Source organism: Nicotiana tabacum, chromosome 18 (assembly GCF_000715075.1).
Source record: "Nicotiana tabacum cultivar K326 chromosome 18, ASM71507v2, whole genome shotgun sequence".
NCBI lineage: Eukaryota > Viridiplantae > Streptophyta > Magnoliopsida > Solanales > Solanaceae > Nicotiana > Nicotiana tabacum.
The window spans coordinates 89,136,945-89,156,740 of NC_134097.1; the positions used below are offsets into that span (position 1 = coordinate 89,136,945).

Consider the following 19,796-nt stretch of genomic DNA (forward strand, 5'->3'; position numbering starts at 1 on the left):
TTCCCAATATACCTAACACCGTATGAAAAACAAAAACAAAAAAAACCTTTATCTTTATAATGTGAAAATTCTGCAATAATATATAAAAATTAAACCAAATAGTTTATTTTTAAAATAAAATAAAAAAATCCAGCTCGTTACTACTCGGTCTCCGTCTGTTTCGGGAAAGAGCGGGGGATGAAAGTGGGTAGCCAAATCCATTAATTTAAATTAAACATTACTACCAGCTTCTCTTCAAATTCACAAAATCTCAGTCTCTCTCTCTTGAACAATCACAACTCCTACAAATACGTCTCCAACCGCTTCTCCTCCCAATTCCTTCTGTTCATATCCCATTTCCGAAACGCTCCTTAATTTCCCCATTTCACTGCCACCATTGTCACCGACAGACACCGCATTTATTGACGGAGATGTTAACTGATTTTTTGCCGTCGAAGACAATTACTACTACAGCTGCTGCTGCGAATTCCAGTTTGGTTGCTCGTCGCATCGCTACGGTAGCGCTTGTCCTAGCTGCCGCTTCTTTCTCTTGTTTCGTCCTTTATAGAGCCGGTGAAAATGTTGGCTTCCGCATCCCTGACTCCTTCATCACCTCACGTGTAACCCCTAATGTCTCCGCTTCCTCGGTTAGGATCACTCTCCTCTTTTCCCTTTTATTTTCTTTCTTCCTTTACCGAAACATTTTTAATCAAAATAAGGACAATTCAAGTTTCTACAACATTGATTCTTTTGTCTTATGTTTAGTGTACTGGTCATATCGCCAACCGTGATCCCCGAGTTAAATTAAATTATTTTTACTCGCTATTTATCTGTTGCAATCCTTTTCCTTTGCCAGAATTGTGATCGACTATAGTTGGCGAACCTTACATAGGCATAATTGGAATGAAATGACCGAATTTGAGACATAGAGCTGATTAATTAGAATTGATTGATTGGTTGGCTTTTGAGAAAATTAAGTGTTTGCCTGATTTGTATTTTGGTTTATTTTTAAGTGCTACATTCAATATATGATCCACGTCTTAAGACGAATTTTATTTGTTTGCATAGAGAGAATTCAACAGATTCGAGGGCTTGGACCAATTAGAATTAATATCTTGTGATGCTCTCACATGTACTGAGGAAAAACATTAGTGCTAGTCGAAATCTATAAATAAAGAAGAAACCAATGAAGAAATATGATATTTATTCAGGACAATTTGACATTTCGTATTGCTTAAAATCGCATTCTTGTGTAGGATAGTGAGGAGTACAGGCTTGAGAAAGTATTGAAGAATGCAGCTATGGAGGATAAAACAGTGATCTTAACGACTTTGAATGAAGCGTGGGCTGTTCCGAATTCAGTTGTTGATCTATTTCTTGAAAGTTTTAGGATCGGAGATCACACCCGTAGGCTTTTGAATCATTTAGTCATTATCGCACTTGATGAGAAGGCATTCACTAGATGTTTGTCTTTACATATTCATTGCTATGCACTAGTGACTGAAGGGGTTGATTTTTCAAAGGAAGCTTATTTCATGTTCCCTGACTACTTGAAGATGATGTGGAGAAGGATAGACTTTTTAAGAGTGGTGCTTGAAATGGGATACAACTTTGTCTTCACGGTACACTTTTTAATGCTCATCTTAATTTCCTTTTTTTTTTTTTTTTTTGGTAGTTTTGTACTAAGCTAGCAAAAATTTCAATTCATTTATCATCATTAAAATTTTGGTTGTCTAGCATGATCTTGATTGTCTCAAATTGAGGAACTTGTTTCTTTGTAACGAAGCAAGACAGGAAAATTAAGGTTTCCAGAAATACTTGATTTGTCTTATTTGGATTGGTTTGATTGTCTGATTTACCTTTATACTCCCTCCGGTCACTTTTACTTGGCACCTTTTGACTTTTCACGTCCCTTAAGAAATAATAAATGAAGTGTATAATTTACCATGATACCCATATTAATTGATGCATATTTTATTGGATTTGAGAAAATGATTTGAAATGAGTAATAAATACTATGGGTAAAACAGGAAAAAATTTGTTGTCTTCTCTTGATATGCGTAAAGTGCCAAGTAAAAGTGAACATCTATTTAGGGAGTACTTGGGCATGTCGTATATCCAAAAAGACCTGTTCAAGGAAACAGTTTGTATCTTGCTCTGTAATTTTGGAGTAACCTGGCATAAATACATGGTCTGTTATAATAAGTTATGTGAATAAACTTAAGCTGGAATCACTTCCTGACCAAATTTTAGTTAATATTCCAATGGATTTCATTTCCAGACATTATAAGGTTCTTTCTTTTTCTTATTTTAAAACAGCCTAGTTATAGAACTGGAAAGAAAAAGTTCCTTTACCACTTTGAGATGTTTTTCCGATGAAATATTGAGAAAAAGTAGACATGGTTATAAATAATATCTTTAATGAGAGTGTGATGAAAGGTGAACATGTAGTCTTATTGGGAACTTGATCTGATAAGATTCGAGGTTTTTGTGAGTTCTCCTTATAAATCGTTCTTCCTTATTACACAATTAACTGAGACCAGTATCCTAGATGTTTTAGATTGTTAGGGACTGTGGATAGAGTTTTTTTAAGGTCTCATTGTTCTCCCGAAGCAAGATATAGCACATGAGAATTATGCTAAAGTATGAATCGAAATACTGATGAGTCAAGCATGCCTACGGAATTTATAAGCGGATGTGTATATACTGATGTAGTATTTATGTTAAGTTCATATTGTCTGGTTACACTTTCCTTTTTAGTTCTTTTGGATCATCTCTTGTTCTGGTTAACCAAATTTGGAAGAGCAGTGTCATGAATTCTGCTGTACATACCACTTGATATACACTGTATATGCAGCTCACCTTTTTGCATTAATATTGGTAATGTTTTGTTGAAGGATCACTTTTTGCACTTGAATAATTCTGCATATCAGGACTTCAATATATTGAACAATTTCTGATGCCACGTAGCTTGGTAAAATGTATTACATTGTCTCTCTAGCTGGCAAACATGTTCCATAATTAACACTTTATTTGGTTCCATCTGCTAGGATGCTGATGTCATGTGGTTCAGAGATCCCTTTCCTCACTTTTACAAGGATGCAGACTTTCAGATAGCATGTGATCATTTCTCAGGCAAACCTGATGATGTGGGGAATAGACCTAATGGTGGTTTCAATCATGTGAGGTCGAATAACAGATCAATTGAATTTTACAAGTTCTGGTATTCGTCACAAGAAATGTATCCAAGTTTGCATGATCAAGATGTTCTTAACAATATCAAGAACGATTCCTTCATTAGGGACATTGGTCTCAAAATGAGATTCTTGGACACTGCATACTTTGGTGGATTTTGTGAACCTAGCAAAAATTTGAGCGAAGTTTGTACAATGCATGCTAATTGCTGTTTTGGACTGGAAAGCAAACTTCATGATCTAAGAATCCTGCTTCAGGACTGGAAAAGCTTCTTGTCATTGCCACCAGCACAGAAGATATTGTCGGCAGTATCATGGCGAGTTCCACAAAACTGCAGGTAAGATTTCCGTTTGTCATGATTTCAAGATTTGTGCCACTGAAATCCTATTTGAAGTAAATGTGTTAACACCATTCTGTTTTATATTCAAACTTGACATGTTCTCCAATTATAACTGATTCTTGGTGTTGTAATGGAGACATAAAACGTCTTTTTTCTTGTTTAACATATTTATCAACGTCCTCATAGTCTGCCCCTTCATTGCCTACAATCGACACTTCTCTGCCCTTACCTCATTCTCATTTGGCTTCCATTTCCCTTCTCTTTGTTCGTTTCCCCTTTTTCCTGTTCCATTCCCACCCCCAGTTTCCGTCTGTTTCTCCCTGTTTTTTTGTTCTTCCTTTCCGTTTTCCAATTATTCTTCCTCCCACAGTTCCTCAATCCCTCCCGCCTCCCCGTCCTCTTATGTTAAACATGTGTGTACACGTGTGTGTTTGCTTGTTCGCAGTTTTCTGGTAGTTGTTGTTGAATTTGGCAAAATTTTGTCCCACATCGGTGGGCTCTTGAGTTTTGGGGGGATTTTCCCCCTATAAAAGAAGGCCTAATGTTTAGGATTTAAATACACCTCTCATTTGCCTTCTCATCTGTTTAAGGCTTTTGTATCTTCTCTCTTTAGTATTATTTCACTTGTATTTTGGAGTAGAATAAAATATTGGTTGTGTTTGAGGAGTAGGCAAAATTAGCCGAACCTCGTAAATTCTGGTGTTCCTTTTATTGTTGCTTTATTGTCTTATTTATTATTTGGTGGCTGTCATAATTTTTGGTATAGTAGTTGTGACTTATTCACACTATATACATTTGGCTTCCGCAACAATTGGTATCAGAGCCAAGGTACTGTCTAAGTATGCTCTGTGGTTGCAGCATAGTCTGATCTTCCACATCAGAAAAGATTTATCTTGGTAACTGAGTCAAGGTTCTGTCTGAGTATGCTCTGTGGTTGCAGCTTAGTCTGATCTTCTACATCAGAAAGGAAATAATCTTCATTTGTGTCGTCAGCTATTAAATAATATTTGTGTCAAATATGGGAGACAATAAACAAGAAGAATCTACATCAAGTGTCAACAATACGTCATCATTGGCATCTTCGCTTATGACAAGAATTGTGTCAAATGCGAAATTTGCGGTAGAAATTTTTAACGGGTTCGGGCATTTTGGGATGTGGCAAGGCGAGGTTCTAGATGTCCTTTTTCAACAAGGGCTAGATCTGGCCATTGAAGAAAAGAAACTAGATGTTATTGGAGAAGAAGATTGGAAGATTCTCAACCGTGTTGCTTGCGTTACCATTCGATCCTACCTTGCTAGAGAGCAGAAATATCCATACACAAAGGAAACTTCTGCAAGTAAATTATGGAAAGCACTGGAGGATAAATTTTTGAAGAAAAACAGTCAAAATAAATTGTACATGAAGAAGAGACTGTTTCACTTCACCTATGTTCCTGGTACCACGATGAATGAACATATCACCAGTTTCAATAAGTTGGTCACAGATTTGCATAATATGGATACAACTTATGATGATGGTGACTTGGCCTTGATGTTGTTGGTGTCACTTCCTGATGAGTACGAGCACCTTGAAACTACTCTACTCCATGGAAATGACGAAGTTTCTCTCAGAGAAGTTTGTTCGGCTTTGTACAGCTATGAACAAAGAAAGCGAGAAAAACAGAAGGGCGGAGAAGGAGAAGCACTATTTGTGAGGGGTCGTCCTCAAAATCAAACGAGGACAAAGAAGGGAAGATCCAAGTCAAGATCCAGACCCAGCAAAGATGAATGTGCCTTTTGTCGAGAAAAAGGGCACTGGAAGAAAGACTGTCCGAAGTTAAAGAATAAGGCCAAACATAACAATGGAAAGGCCATTATGGATTCAAATGTAGCTGATTGTGATGATTCAGACTTCTCATTAGTTACAACAGAGTCATCAACATCATCATACATATGGTTGATGGACTCGGCTTGTAGCCATCATATGTGTCCCAACAGGGACTGGTTTGTGGAATTTCAAGAAGGAGAATATGGAGTCATCCACACAGCGGATAACAGCCCTCTTACCTCATATGGCATTGGTTCAATACGATTAAGGAACCATGATGGAATGATCAGAACATTAACAGATGTTCGATTTGTACCGGATTTGAAGAAGAATCTCATCTCTGTAGGAGCCCTAGAATCAAAAGGGTTCAAAATCATTGCAGAAAATGGAGTGATGAGAGTATGCTCCGGTGCACTAGTGGTAATGAAGGCTAATCGGAAGAATAATAATATGTACCGCTATCGTGGCAGTACAGTTATTGGGACAGCGATAGTGACATCCAGTGACGACAAAGAGGCAGAAGCAACCAAGCTATGGCACATGCGCTTGGGACATGCTGGAGGAAAATCCTTGAAAACTCTATCAGATCAAGGATTGTTAAAAGGAGTAAAGACTTGCAACTTGGAGTTTTGTGAGCATTGTGTCAAAAAGAAACATACAAGGGTTAAATTTGGTACAGCGATCCATAATACTAAAGGCATTTTGGATTATGTACATTCTGATGTTTGGGGTCCTTCCAAAACACCTTCATTGGGTGGGAAGCACTATTTTGTAACCTTTGTTGATTATTTTTCCCGAAGAGTATGGGTGTATACAATGAAGAGCAAAGATGAAGTGTTGGGAATTTTTCTCAAATGGAAGACGATGGTGGAGAATCAAACAGGCAAGAGGATCAAGTGTATTCTCACAGACAATGGAGGTGAATACAAAAATGATCATTTCAATAAGGTCTGTGAAAATGATGGCATCGTCCGACATTTCACTGTTAGATATACACCACAACAGAATGGAGTGGCAGAACGTATGAACCGGACCTTGCTGGAGAAGGTACGGTGTATGTTGTCCAATGCTGGCTTGGGCAAAGAATTTTAGGCTGAGGCAATTACATATGCATGTCACCTCATTAATCGCTTACCATCTGCTGCTATTGATGGCAAGACACCATTTGAAAAATGGTATGGAAAACCTGTTGTAGATTATAACTCTTTGCACGTGTTTGGCTCAACTGCATATTATCATGTGACGGAGTCAAAATTAGATCCAAGGGCAAAGAATGCTATTTTTATGGGAATTACTTCTGGAGTCAAAGGATATCGCTTATGGTGTCCTATGACAAAGAAAGTAATATTCAGCAGGGATGTTACCTTTGATGAATCTATGGTAAATAAGGTAACAGAAGATACCAAACAAAATAAAGGTGCTTCTAACCAGGTGGAGTTTGAGGGAAAATTTATTTTTCCTACACAAGAAGCAGAGGAGGAAACAAATGAAGATTACCCTCTAGAAGGAGAGCCAGTAGAGGAGATTCCAACTCAGGAACCTCAACAACAACTTGAATCAATAGCAACCAACAGGCCAAAAAGAACAATAACGAAACCTATTCGTCTCATAGAGACGGTTGCTTGTGCAACCTCAATTGTAGCTGATGATGTTCCTACCACTTATAAAGACGCTGTCCAAAGTTCAGAAGAAGATAAGTGGAGGATTGCCATGAATGATGAAATACAGTCCCTTCATCAGAATCATACATGGAGATTGGCCAATCTCCCGAAGGGAAAGAAAGCAATTGGGTGCAAATGGGTATTTGCAAAGAAGGAAGGATTTCCTAACCAAGTAGATGTTCGCTACAAAGCAAGATTGGTGGCCAAAGGATATGCTCAAAAGGAGGGAATTGATTACAATGAAGTGTTTTCTCCAGTTGTAAAACATTCCTCCATTAGAATTATGTTGGCTTTGGTAGCACAATTGGAGTTGGAACTAGTTCAGATGGATGTAAAAACTGCGTTTTTACATGGAAACTTGGAGGAGGAAATCTACATGACTCAGCCAGAAGGATTCAAAGTTGCTGGAAAAGAAAATATGGTGTGCAAACTTGAAAAATCGTTGTACGGATTGAAACAATCTTCTAGACAATGGTACAAGCGATTTGACGAGTTTATGTTGCGGCAAGGGTACAAGAGAAGCAAATACGATCATTGTGTGTATTTGCACAAGCTTAAAGATGGTTCCTTTGTATATCTTCTCCTATATGTTGATGATATGTTGATAACTTCCAAGAATTCGGAAGAAATTGATAAGTTGAAGATTCAACTGAAGAAGGAGTTCGAGATGAAGGATTTGGGCGAGGCAAAGAAAATTCTTGGCATGGAGATAATTAGAGATAGACGTTCAAAGAAACTCTGTTTATCTCAAAAGGAATATTTGAAGAGAGTACTTCAACGTTTTGGCATAGATGACAAGACTAAGCCAGTTAGTACTCTACTTGCTTCCCATTTTAAGCTAAGTACTATTATGTCGCCAATGGATGAAGCTGAACGAGAGTATATGTCAAAGGTACCATACGCAAATGTTGTTGGTAGCTTGATGTATGCAATGGTTTGCACAAGGCCTGACATTTCACAAACTGTTGGAGTTATTAGCAGATATATGCACAATCCAGGGAAGGAGCATTGGCAAGCTGTGAAGTGGATTCTACGGTATATTCATAATACTGTAGATGTCGGGTTAGTTTTTGAGCAGGAAGACAATCAGTCTGTAGTTGGATATTGTGACTCAGATTTTGCGGGTGATCTGGACAAACGAAGATCAACTACTGGTTATGTGTTTACTTTTGCAAAGGCACCAGTTAATTGGAAGTCTACTTTGCAGTCAACAGTTGCTTTGTCTACAACAGAGGCAGAGTACATGGCTATTACAGAGGCTGTGAAAGAGGCAATTTGGCTTCAAGGATTGCTAAAGGAGCTTGGTGTTGAACAAAAAGGTATCACAATTTTTTGTGATAGTCAAAGTGTTATTCAATTAGCGAAGAACCAAGTGTATCATGCAAGGACGAAGCACATTGATGTTCGGTATCATTTCGTACGAGAAATCATAGAAGAAGGTGGAGTCACAGTGAAGAAAATTCATACTACGGAGAATCCTGCTGATATGCTGACAAAGGTGGTGATTGCGGTCAAGTTTCAATATTGTTTGGATTTGATCAACGTTGTTGAAAACTGAAGATTGAAGATGAAGACACAATCAAAATTTGTTATTGAGAGAAAATTGAAGATGTGGAATTTTGCCAAGGTGGAGATTTGTTGAATTTGGCAAAATTTTGTCCCACATCGGTGGGCTCTTGAGTTTCGGGGGGATTTTCCCCCTATAAAAGAAGGCCTAATGTTTAGGATTTAAATACACCTCTCATTTGCCTTCTCATCTGTTTAAGGCATTTGTATCTTCTCTCTTTAGTATTATTTCACTTGTATTTTGGAGTGGAATAAAATATTGGTTGTGTCTGAGGAGTAGGAAAAATTAGCCGAACCTCGTAAATTCTGGTGTTCCTTTTATTGTTGCTTTATTGTCTTATTTATTATTTGGTGGCTGTCATAATTTTTGGTATAGTAGTTGTGACTTATTCACACTATATACATTTGGCTTCCGCAACAGTTGTCAGCGCAGATGCTGTCCTTTTGTTCAACAGGGTAAAATGGTTCCAAGCATTCTTTTTTGTTATTTTTATATTTTAACATGCTTTTCATATGATTTTGCAGTCTTGATTCTCTCCGTCGCTATGCTCCACCACCATTGGATGTAGAAGAGTTGAACAGACGTAGAAGATTAGTCAGAAATTTGTAATTTTAGTTGCTGTTATTTTAGAAATTAGAATTAATAGAAAGGTAAAGATTTTTTTTTTCTTTTTCCATTTCCTCCCCTCATCTTGAGTCACTATGATTTTTCCGAGTGATACCAGCAATTTACTGGGGGTAAGTTATGTTTCAGGTTAATACAAAAAGATAGGCGAAATCTAAATTGCTCAAGCTGATTACTGTAAGTTCTGTAAACATATCATCTGAATGAGTATAAGACAAAAAATCTAACAGAACCTAACAGTGCATGTTTCGTAATAGAATCTTTACTCAAAGGAAAATTAATGACCTTTTTCTATCATGAAAAATTAAGAGCGTTGCGGCCATCCACACTCAAGGAAGCACTAATCTGCAGGGGTGTTCATTATTCGTTTCTAATTGATTTTTCCAAACAAAAGAAAGAAAAAAAAAACTAAGTGCTTTAACAAACATTATTATTACGAAAATTAAGCTAATTAATTACGGTAATTTTTGTGCGTATTTTTTCTTTCTTTATCTCCTTCTATATTTATATATTACAAATGACCATTATACTACATTGAGGTATTATTGTAACTGTAAATTATTCATGTCATATTCTTTCTCATTGTAAACAAAAGGAAAGTGATTAAAAAGTAGACTACAGGAATGAAATGAAATATTCTTGATGACTGGAACAAGTAGCTCGATTTTTTAATTAGGAAACGACAGCTACTCTCTTCTAAACTAACATCAAACGCTCTAAAATTGAAAATGTAATTACATTATATGGTCATAATCACGATCAGATTAAACATGTCTCATGTTATTCCAAATTCTCCCTTAAGTAATTATTCCTTCCCTAAGGAAGAAAAAATAACTAGGAAATCATTTGAGCAACAGAAACAGGGGCGGATCCACCCTTATGGGTGGGGTGGTATGCAGGAGGAAAGCTAGAAATTTCTCCAAGGGTGTTCAAATTTAAAAAAAAATAGAAAAAATTTCTGACAATGAGTGTTCAATATGTGTTACATACTTTTAAAAGATAATATTTTACCTATGCGTAATAGTTGACCACCCTTATCACCATGTGGCTTTGCCATTGGTGGTGTGACACCCGCTCGGTTGGTAAAATTATCATATATTTATGTAAAAAAAAAAATTAAACTAGGTTAAATATATGATCCTGCCAGTCCCATTCGCAAACTAGACGAAGGTGCCATGACTGGTAGACCTTTTTGAAAGTTTTTCTCGTGTGTAAAATTCAAGTTCGAATTTATCTTAAACCTTGTCTGACTTTCCCTTTTCGTTGTGCTTTTTATTTCCTTTGTCCCAATCATTTTTCTTTTTGGCTACCTCCCAATTTTTTATTTATCGTTTATTATTTTTATATTTTTCCTCTATTCTATTACTTTGTTTGTGATATTTAGCAAAAACACTAAAAAAAATGCCTCCAAAATTTAAACTTTTTATAATATAAACATTTCTCTTAATCTCAATCTTTAGTTTTCTTCTTTCAAAATCAAAAAACTTGGATCTTGATAATTAGATTGAGATCAAAATTAATTTATAATTTCTTTTTTTATTATAACATAAAATTTTCTGTTATTCTATGATTGTTAAATACAATTTAAATCTCTTTAGTATTAAATTATGATGAATATTTTTCAATCATTAGATTTATGATTTTAAGTTTTGAGATCTTGTAGTTTATCTAATTCTGCATTCACTGATGATGTATAATTTATCTATTGAAGATGTTTTATTTTTATTTTTCTTATTCTAATTGGTGGAGTTCCCTTATTAAAGTTTTTATTTTATTTGTGCAAATTTATTTTTAGCATACAAAACAAATGTAGTTCCCTAGTGAAAATATTGATTTTACTTGTATTATTAATAATAAAAGTGTACTTAATAAAAGTGTGATTCCTTCTTTAAAATGTTAATTAAACTACCCTTTATAGCCTCTCAAAATTTTAATAGCCCATATTTTTGCCCATTAAAAGAACACCTCCGGCCCAAACATATTACATCTAATAGCCTGAAATGTCTATTTTGTATATTAGTTTGTATAGGGACAGTCTATTTTGTATATTTGTTGTATAGTGACAGTCTAAATTGTATAATGACAATTTATGTTGTATATTTTTTGTATAGTGACAGTTTATTTACTATATATTTTGTATAGTGACAGTCTATTTTGTATTTTTTTGTATAGTGACAGTCTATTGTATATTTTTGTATAGTGACAGCTTATTTTGTATAGTGACAGTCTATTTAGTATATTTTTTGTATAATGACAGTCTATTTTTGTATATATTTTGTATAGTGACAGTCTGTTTTGTATATATTTTGTATAGTGAATACTATGCATGAGATATAAAGTTAAAAATTTAAAAAGCAAAATACTTCAAAAATAATACTAAAATCTATATTTGGAAGTTGGAAGGATGATGGCAGCAGCTACAGCAGAAATGGAAACTACAATTCACGTTTGAATTTCCAAAATTCCAACTCCCAAAACCCACTAAACAATTCCAGTCCTCTTTTCTCCCTTCTTTCCCCCTCTCACTTTAATCGCGGACCCATTTTCCTTCCCTCTTTCTCCCGAATTCTAATTTCAAACCGCCCCAAATCTCTATACATATATCAATTCAACTCAATCCACACATATATAGATATATAGAGCCAGGTTGAAAGAGAAAGGAAGGAAAAGAGAGAGAGAAGGGTTGATGGCGGCGACTATAGAAGGACAAGCTAGGGTTCTTGCTGCGGCTCAAAACTGTGGTTCCGTGATAGTTGGGTGGGTGGTTAGCCTTTTAATTAGTTTTGGGCTATAAAATGCATACTGCAATTTTGTGGCTAGCGGCTGGCCATAAATGAAGTTTGCCATATTTGCTTCTTAATGTCTGAGATGTAATTTTCATACGACAATAATAACATATATACCCAATGAAATTCCATAAGTATGGTCTGAAAAATTAATATAATTTTTATATTTGCAAATAAAGTGCTTATTAAATTGCCCGAATAAACTAAAAAAATGAATCGGACAAACATTCCGAACAAACTATATATTAATAGTTATTATAAGGTGTACATTAAAGAAAATTTTAGAACTCGCCACTTTTAAATCCTAAATCCGTCTCTGAATAGAAAGATACCAGTTATATCATAGCCTTATATTTACTTTATATTTTTCACTTTCAACTAGTAATATCCATTAAATAGGCTAGAACAAGCACTTTGAACATGTCTAGACATAATTGCAAAACAATTTCCAAATCACATGCCAAAATATCAAAGCCCACAAAAAAAAAGGGTAATGAAAATATATAGCATGACATATCTGAAAAATTTATATATAAAAAAATAATATATTATATGTGTTGTTAATTTGAATCAGTTTCAAACAACAATCAACCTTCTCTATAACAGCCTTGTTTGTTCCTATATTTTTTATTTTTATAGTGAATGATTGTTATACACCTATAACAACATTTGACCTTTAAATATTTTTTGGCTGTTATAGATAAAAATTATTCAAAATTAATTATTTTCCTTTTCTAATGTTACATATAAAAGATAAAAACAATTATTCAAAATCTCAAAAGATATGCATGTTCACTAGTTAAATATTGAAGAAAGTTATTACATGTCACGACCTGGAATTCCCACCTTTGGGACTGTGATGGCGCCTAACATTTCACTTGCTAGACAAACCAACGTTAGAATAGTTTTAAGCCATTTTTAACAATTCAGATTAAATAATACCCAAGAAACTAAATAAACTGACATAGAGTGAGAAAACCATAACAACAATAATATCTAGGTACAATCCCAGAACTAGTGTCACAAGTGCACGCGCGACTAGAATAATACAAATAATGGTCTAAATGAAAGTAAAACTGTCTTAAATGAAATAAACAGCTAGAATAAGATAGAATGGGACTTCAGGGCTGCGAAACTCGTGCAACGGTACCTCAATTCCGAACCGATAATTAATTCGAGCAATCTACTGACCGCCGCTAGGACTAACTCCAAAATCTGCACAAGAAGTGCAGAGTGTAGTATGAGTACAACCGATCATATGTACTATGTATGTGTCGAGCCTAACCTCGACGAATTAGTGACGAGGCTAAGGCAGGTTACTTACGATAACTTGTACGCAGTATAATAATAATATCAAGAAAGAGAACACAGAGAAATGTAAGGCAGTTAACTGATGAAAATAAACTCAATCCTTCATCAGTCCTCAGAATCTCGTATGAAAACACTAAAAGCTAACACAATGCAACAATGAATACAAAACACACGCGCGACTCGATCCCACCGTACAAATACAATCCTCCTTTATTTCGCCATATCAATATAAAAAATAACATGTAAAATCCGTTGCGACGCGCAACCTGATCCCACCATATAATCAGAATCAATATCATAATTCTCCCTTCTTTCACCATATCAAAATCACATACAAAATCCGTTGCAGCGTGCAACTCGATCCCACCATATCAATATCAATCCTCATTTATTCCACCGATCATGGTGTGCAACCCGATCCATAAATAAAATTAATAAATGTAATCAATTCAACTACTCAATTGGCAAGAATCTCAACGATTAAGGAATCATGAAAGTAAATCCATAAAGGAACCCCGTACCAAATCAAGGAATGCTACAATTAATACAAAGCAATAAGACAATCCAAATATATGACGGTTAAAGTGTACAAGTAAGACAATTAAGGCATGTAGCAATTAATCATGAAGCATGGAAGAAACAAATATTTCAATACAATAATAATAAGTGACAAGTAGCAAGTTAAGGCATAGGAAGCAATTTAAAGCATGCAACAATTAAGACATAGAATAAAATAATTAATGAAATATGGAAAATCATGGAAACAATTACTTTGACGGTGTATATATACTCGTCACCTCGCATATACACTGCTACACATATAATTCACATAACACATAGTCCAAGTGTCCCTAATTCCCTTAAATCAAGGTTAGACCCAATACTCACCTCGCTCCGCAAGCAAATCAAAGCTCAACCGGGTCCGTTTCTCTAAAATTCGCCTCCGAACCAATCGAATCTAACCAAAATCGACTTAATATCAACAAATAATGCGATCAATTACAATACATAAAGTTATTACACTTTACCTAAAAAGTCAACACCGGGCTCGCTTGGTCAAAACCCAAAATTCGAACCAAAACCCAATTACCCATTTACCCTCGAGCCCGATTATGTGATTAGTTTTAAAATCCGATCTCAATTTGAGGTCTAAATCCTAATTTCACAAAATACCCAAAAATCCCCAATTCTACCCAAATCTCTAATTTCTACCATGAAAATCCTAAATTTAATATGAAAAACACTTGGAAAGTAATGGGTAATTGAAAAGAAATAGATTAAAGTTGCTTACCAATATTTTTGGGAAGAAAATCCTCTTAGAAAATTGCCTCTAGGGTGTTTAGGGTTGAGAAAATATGAGACATGAGCTAAGTCCGATTTTTCCCCTCTTTTACCCAGTTGTGGATGTCGGAATTGCGATATCTTGTTCGCAAATGCGAGAAAAAGGTCGCAAATGCGACCCCTTTTCAGAAGGTCAGTCATCGCAAATGCGACGTTTTGGTCGCAAATGCGAACATATACCCCTCGTAAATGCGGACTATATATTTGGATATATTGTGACTCTGCTTCACAAAATGTGACTCTACTTCACAAAAGCGGAAGCTGCAAGTTCGTAAATGCGAACATTCTCCTCGCAAATGAGAGACTCCCCTAATCCAGACCATGCTCACAAATGTGAAGCCTTGTTCGCAAAAGCAAGGCTCGAAAATGCGAGCCAAATCTCCAGCAGAGCACCAACAATAGTGAAGGCATCAACTATTCTTCTAAGTCCAAAATCACTCCGCAACCTATCTAAAACACACCCGAGCTTCTCGGGCTCCAAACCAAACATCGACACAAGTGTAATAATATCATACAAACTCATTCGCGCGATCAAAACAACAACATAACACCAAGAACTATGAATCAGACATCAAAACGAATGAAATTTTAAAAGAAACTTAAGAACTTTCAATTTTACAATCGGACACCCGAACCACATCAAATCAACTCCGTTTTGCACCAAATTTTGTAGACAAGTCATAAATCTTTAAATTGCTAGTTTTCACCAAATTATGTTAAATCAAGTTAGGGAGTTCCGAATTCGATTCTGGCCATACGCCCAAGTCCCAAATCATGATACGGACCCACTGGGACCGTCAAAATACTAATTCGGGTTTGTTTATATAAAACGTTGACCACAGCCAACTCAAATGAGTTTTAAGGCAAAATTTCACATTTTATCAATTTTTCACATAAAAATCTTCGGAAAAAAAATATGGACTGCACATGCAAATCGAGAAAGGCTAAATGGAGCTATTCGAGGTCTCAGAACACAGAAATGAAGGGTAAAACTATAAATGACCTATCGGGTCATCACATTCTCCATCTCTTAAACAACATTCGTCTCAAACGGACATAGAAAGGTATCTGGACTGGTGTAATGACCCGGCCGGTCGTTTCATGATTTACCGCTCTATTTCCCCCATTTCTGCTTCTTTATTTCGTGTTCAGTTGTATTATGTAGTATCGGGTTGGTTGGTTCGGGTTCGGAGTGGTTTTGGAGAGGTATGAGACACTTAGTCTCTTTTTGGAAAGCTTTAATTGGAAATTAACCGGAAGTTGACTTGTGAGTAAATGATCTCGGAACTTGGCTTTTATGGTTCGTATAGCTTCGTGAGGTGATTTGGGACTTAGTAGCTTGATTGGAATGTATTTTGAAGGTCTATGGTAGATTTAGGCTTGAATTGGCGAAATAAGAATTTTGGCTTTTTCCAGTTGGTAGTGGAAATTTTGATATCGGGGTCGGAATGGAATTCTGGAAATTGGAGTAGGTCTATTATGTCATTTGGGACATGTGTGAAAAATTTCAGATCATTCGGATGAGGTTTGATGGACCTTTTGATCGATTGCGGAATTCGAAAGTTTTGGAATCCTTAGGCTTGAATCCGAGGGTGAATTGGTGTTTCGGCATTGTTATGAGTGTTCCGAGGGTTGATATGAGTTTGAATGGTGATATGTGACTTATTGGAATATTTGGTTGAGGTCCTGAGGGCCTTGGGATGGCTTTGGGTGGTTGTCGGAGAGTTGGACTTGGAGTTGTGCTGTATAAAATTTGTTGCTTCTGTTGTTTCCGCACCTGCGGATTGGGGACCGAGGTGCGATGATCGCAGGTGCGTGGAGGCAGCCGTAGGAGCGGATTAGGCTGCAAGAGCGGAAGATGCCTGGGGCGCAGGTGCGGATGTTTGGCCCTTAAGTGAAAAAACTGGGTGTGCGGCTATTTTGTCGCAGAAGTGGTCCGCAAATGCGGAATTGGAGCCGCAGGTGCGAGATACCTGGGTAGAAAGTATAAAAGGTCACATTCGCGATTTTCAGCTTATTTCCTCCATTTTTTAGACGGTTTTGAAGCTATCACTCTACACAAGCCTAGTCTTAGGTCGTCACACGAAATAAAGGAATTAAACAAGCAAGGATAACTCAAATAGTACATTTAAAACATGGTGTGAATCTTAGTCTACTCGGACATAATCAGGAATTCAAGCATATGCGCGGACACTCGTCACCTCGTACGTGCGTAGCTCCCACAACATGTAGCATGTAATCAATATAACACCTACGGGATAATTTTCTCCTCACAAGGTTAGACAGAAGACTTACCTCGCTCTGAAGCTCCACAACCGGCTCTAACGCCTCTCTAACACCTCAAACCAATGCTCATCGATCCAAAACTAGTCAGTCAATGTCCAAACCAATAAAAATATACTCTAATGCTCATAATTAGTCGATTTATAGAAATATCCAACTTTGCTGAAAAGTCAACAAAGTCAATCCTTAAGCCCACATGCCCAGATTCCAAAAAATTTCAAAGATAGACATTACCCATAACACCACGAACTCAAATATATAATTTATTTCTAATTCCATATCCAATTTCGTGGTCAAAATCCAACATTACCAATTCTAGGGTTTTCTCTTAAAATCCCACAATTCCCAAAAATATTTCATGTTTAATCCATATATAACTCACGTATTTAACTTGCAATAAGTGGAAATCACTTATCTCGTGTTGCTTGATGAATAACTCCTCAAAATAGCTCCATAAATTCGGCCATCCAAGTGAAAAATGAGAGAAATTAGAGCTAAATCTCGATTTAAAAGCACCCCTCTGCCTAGCGATATTTCTCACCTACGGCCACACAGTCGCACATGCGAAAAAAATTCATCGCAGGTGTGGTTCCCACTAAGCCCAAGCAAATCTGCTTCGGTGGACCACATCCGCTCCTGCGGTCTCGCTTCTACGGAGCACTGGCCGCTCCTGCGAGTGCGCTTCTGCGGCACACAACCGCACCTTCAGTCTAGTAGCAAAGGCCCAGATTTCGTAGCTACGGTGCCTTCTTCGCTTCTGCGGATGCACACCTGCGCTCCAAACTCTGCACCTGCGACCCACCCCCTAGTCGGCCCTCTTCGCTTCTGCGATGACCCCCTACGCACCTATGTGTCCGCACCTACGACCAATCCCTTTGCAGGTGCGGTGACACCAGACTTCAACAGTCTTCAGCGATCAACAAGCCCAAAAATGATCCCAATTTCAATCTGATTCCACCCCGAGGCCCTTAGGACCCCGTCCGAACATATCAACAAGTTATAAAATATATAGTGAACCTAATCGAAACCTCAAATCACATCGAACAATATCAAAACTATGAATCGACGATCGAAACCTTTCTTTAAACTTTTAAACGTATAAACTTTGACGAATACGTCTGAATCATACTTAAACATCCCGGAATGATACCAAACTTTACGTGCAAGTCATGAATCACAATACCAACCTATTCCAAGGCTTGGATTCCCGAATGGTAATAACACCAAGTCCACTTCAAGTCAAACTTGGGAATTTCTAAAACTTTCAAAATGCTAACTTTCCACAATAAACGCCGAAATGCTCACGGACCACCCGATACTCAACCCGAACATACACCCAAGTCCAAAATCATTGTGCGAACCTGTTGGAACCTTCAAATCCCGATTCCAAGGTCGTTTACTCAAAAGTCAAATCCTAGTCAACTCTTCCAACTTAAAGCTTATGAATTGAGAATTTCCTTCTGAATCAAATCCGAACTTCCCAGAATTCAATTCTGACCACACGTACAAGTCATAATACATGAAGTGAAGCTACTCAAGGCCTCCGCCGAATGACGCGCTACTGCTCAAAACGATCGGTCGGGTCGTTACAAGTTATGATGGGATTAGTTATCCTGGTATTATTTCTTATTGATTGTTTGGTATATTGTATTAATCCTGAGATTGTCAATTTTACTGTTTTATTCTGGGTTTACTATTCCACCCTATGGCATGTAAAAATTATCCTAGTACTATTTTTAATCCGAAAACAACTTATCTAGTGATTAGTAACCAAACAAGGGATAAGGCGATACTAAGTTTTATCCCAAGATTATTTTTGCTTATCCGTCGTACCAAACGACCCATTGTTAACCAAACTCTCCATTACTTGTTGTATAGCATTCTAAAAGTGTAAAGGATATATATATATATATATATATATATATATATATATATATATAAAGGTATAAAAATTTTGGGAGTTTGCTTGAGGAAGATCATGACAAGGAATACGGAGACAATCGATAAGAAAAGACCGTTTTGAGGACAGGAGGTGAGAGATGGAGTTGGTAAATTTCTAGGATATGATCGACATGTTTCAATAGCGTCTTTCAATGTTAATCTCATTTTTTATTCCAATGTTAATCTCATTTGATTCCTGAGTCCCCAGAAAACGAATTTACCATGATTATGGTTCTTATAAGTTAATTAAAGTCATCCCCCAACTCTCATTTTCTTCATTTTTATATTTTTACTTGACAAACATGAATGTTAATAAATACGTTTGACCATTGACTATGTTTATAAAATAAAAACCTCCTATCCTTTAATTCCAGCACCTGTCACTTGTTACCCCATCCCTCTTCTCCCCTCTCCCCTTCTTTTCTTTCTTTTCTCCCTCGCTTTGATCCCGTCCCTCACCCATTTTTTCCTCTTCTTCTTCTTCTTCTCTACGGAGTTAGGCCAGAAAGTCTGGTGAGCTCTCTTCTTTGGCAGCCTCCACTCTCCCTTATCTTTCTTCCTTCTTAAAAGCCCGCCATACGTTTTTTTGTTGCCTTGCAGGTAAATCCCGTTTAATTCTATTGAGTGTATATAATGTAATGTGCACCAAAGTTGTACTCTAGGAAATGATCCTATTAATTGGAACAATAAGAATGAAAGAATTCATGAAACACAAGTCTCGTCGAAGGTGTACGGAACAGATGGGAGTTCTTATCTTATGATTAATACTTTAAAAAATGAAAATAACAAAGTAAACCGAGAATTAGGTAAGAGTGATTCACAGGATAGTTTTGTAGTCCCGGAGACCTTGTGGAAAAGTAAGCTACTTCCAATCCAGAACTCAAATCAAGCTCATAATACATGGTTGACAAGTTAAGAACATTTAAGTCCAAAATATACAAGGCTCTGCAAGTAAAGCGAC

General features: G+C 36.6%; 1 protein-coding gene across 2 annotated transcripts; it reads left to right on the forward strand.

The window, feature by feature from the left end:
• The first annotated feature begins 218 nt into the window (after window positions 1–218).
• LOC107808768 (uncharacterized protein At4g15970-like) lies at window positions 219–9,213 on the forward strand. 2 transcript variants are annotated; one of them, XM_075237032.1, is made up of 4 exons: window positions 219–626; window positions 1,236–1,601; window positions 3,030–3,511; window positions 9,074–9,213. In XM_075237032.1, the coding sequence occupies exons 1-4, from the start codon at window positions 411–413 to the stop codon at window positions 9,156–9,158; spliced, it is 1,149 nt and encodes a 382-aa protein (XP_075093133.1). In that variant the 5' UTR covers window positions 219–410; the 3' UTR covers window positions 9,159–9,213. The 2 variants fall into 2 exon arrangements, with proteins under 2 accessions (XP_075093133.1, XP_075093134.1); XM_075237033.1 differs by having other exon boundaries at window positions 460–626; window positions 1,241–1,601.
• Window positions 9,214–19,796: the final 10,583 nt, after the last annotated feature.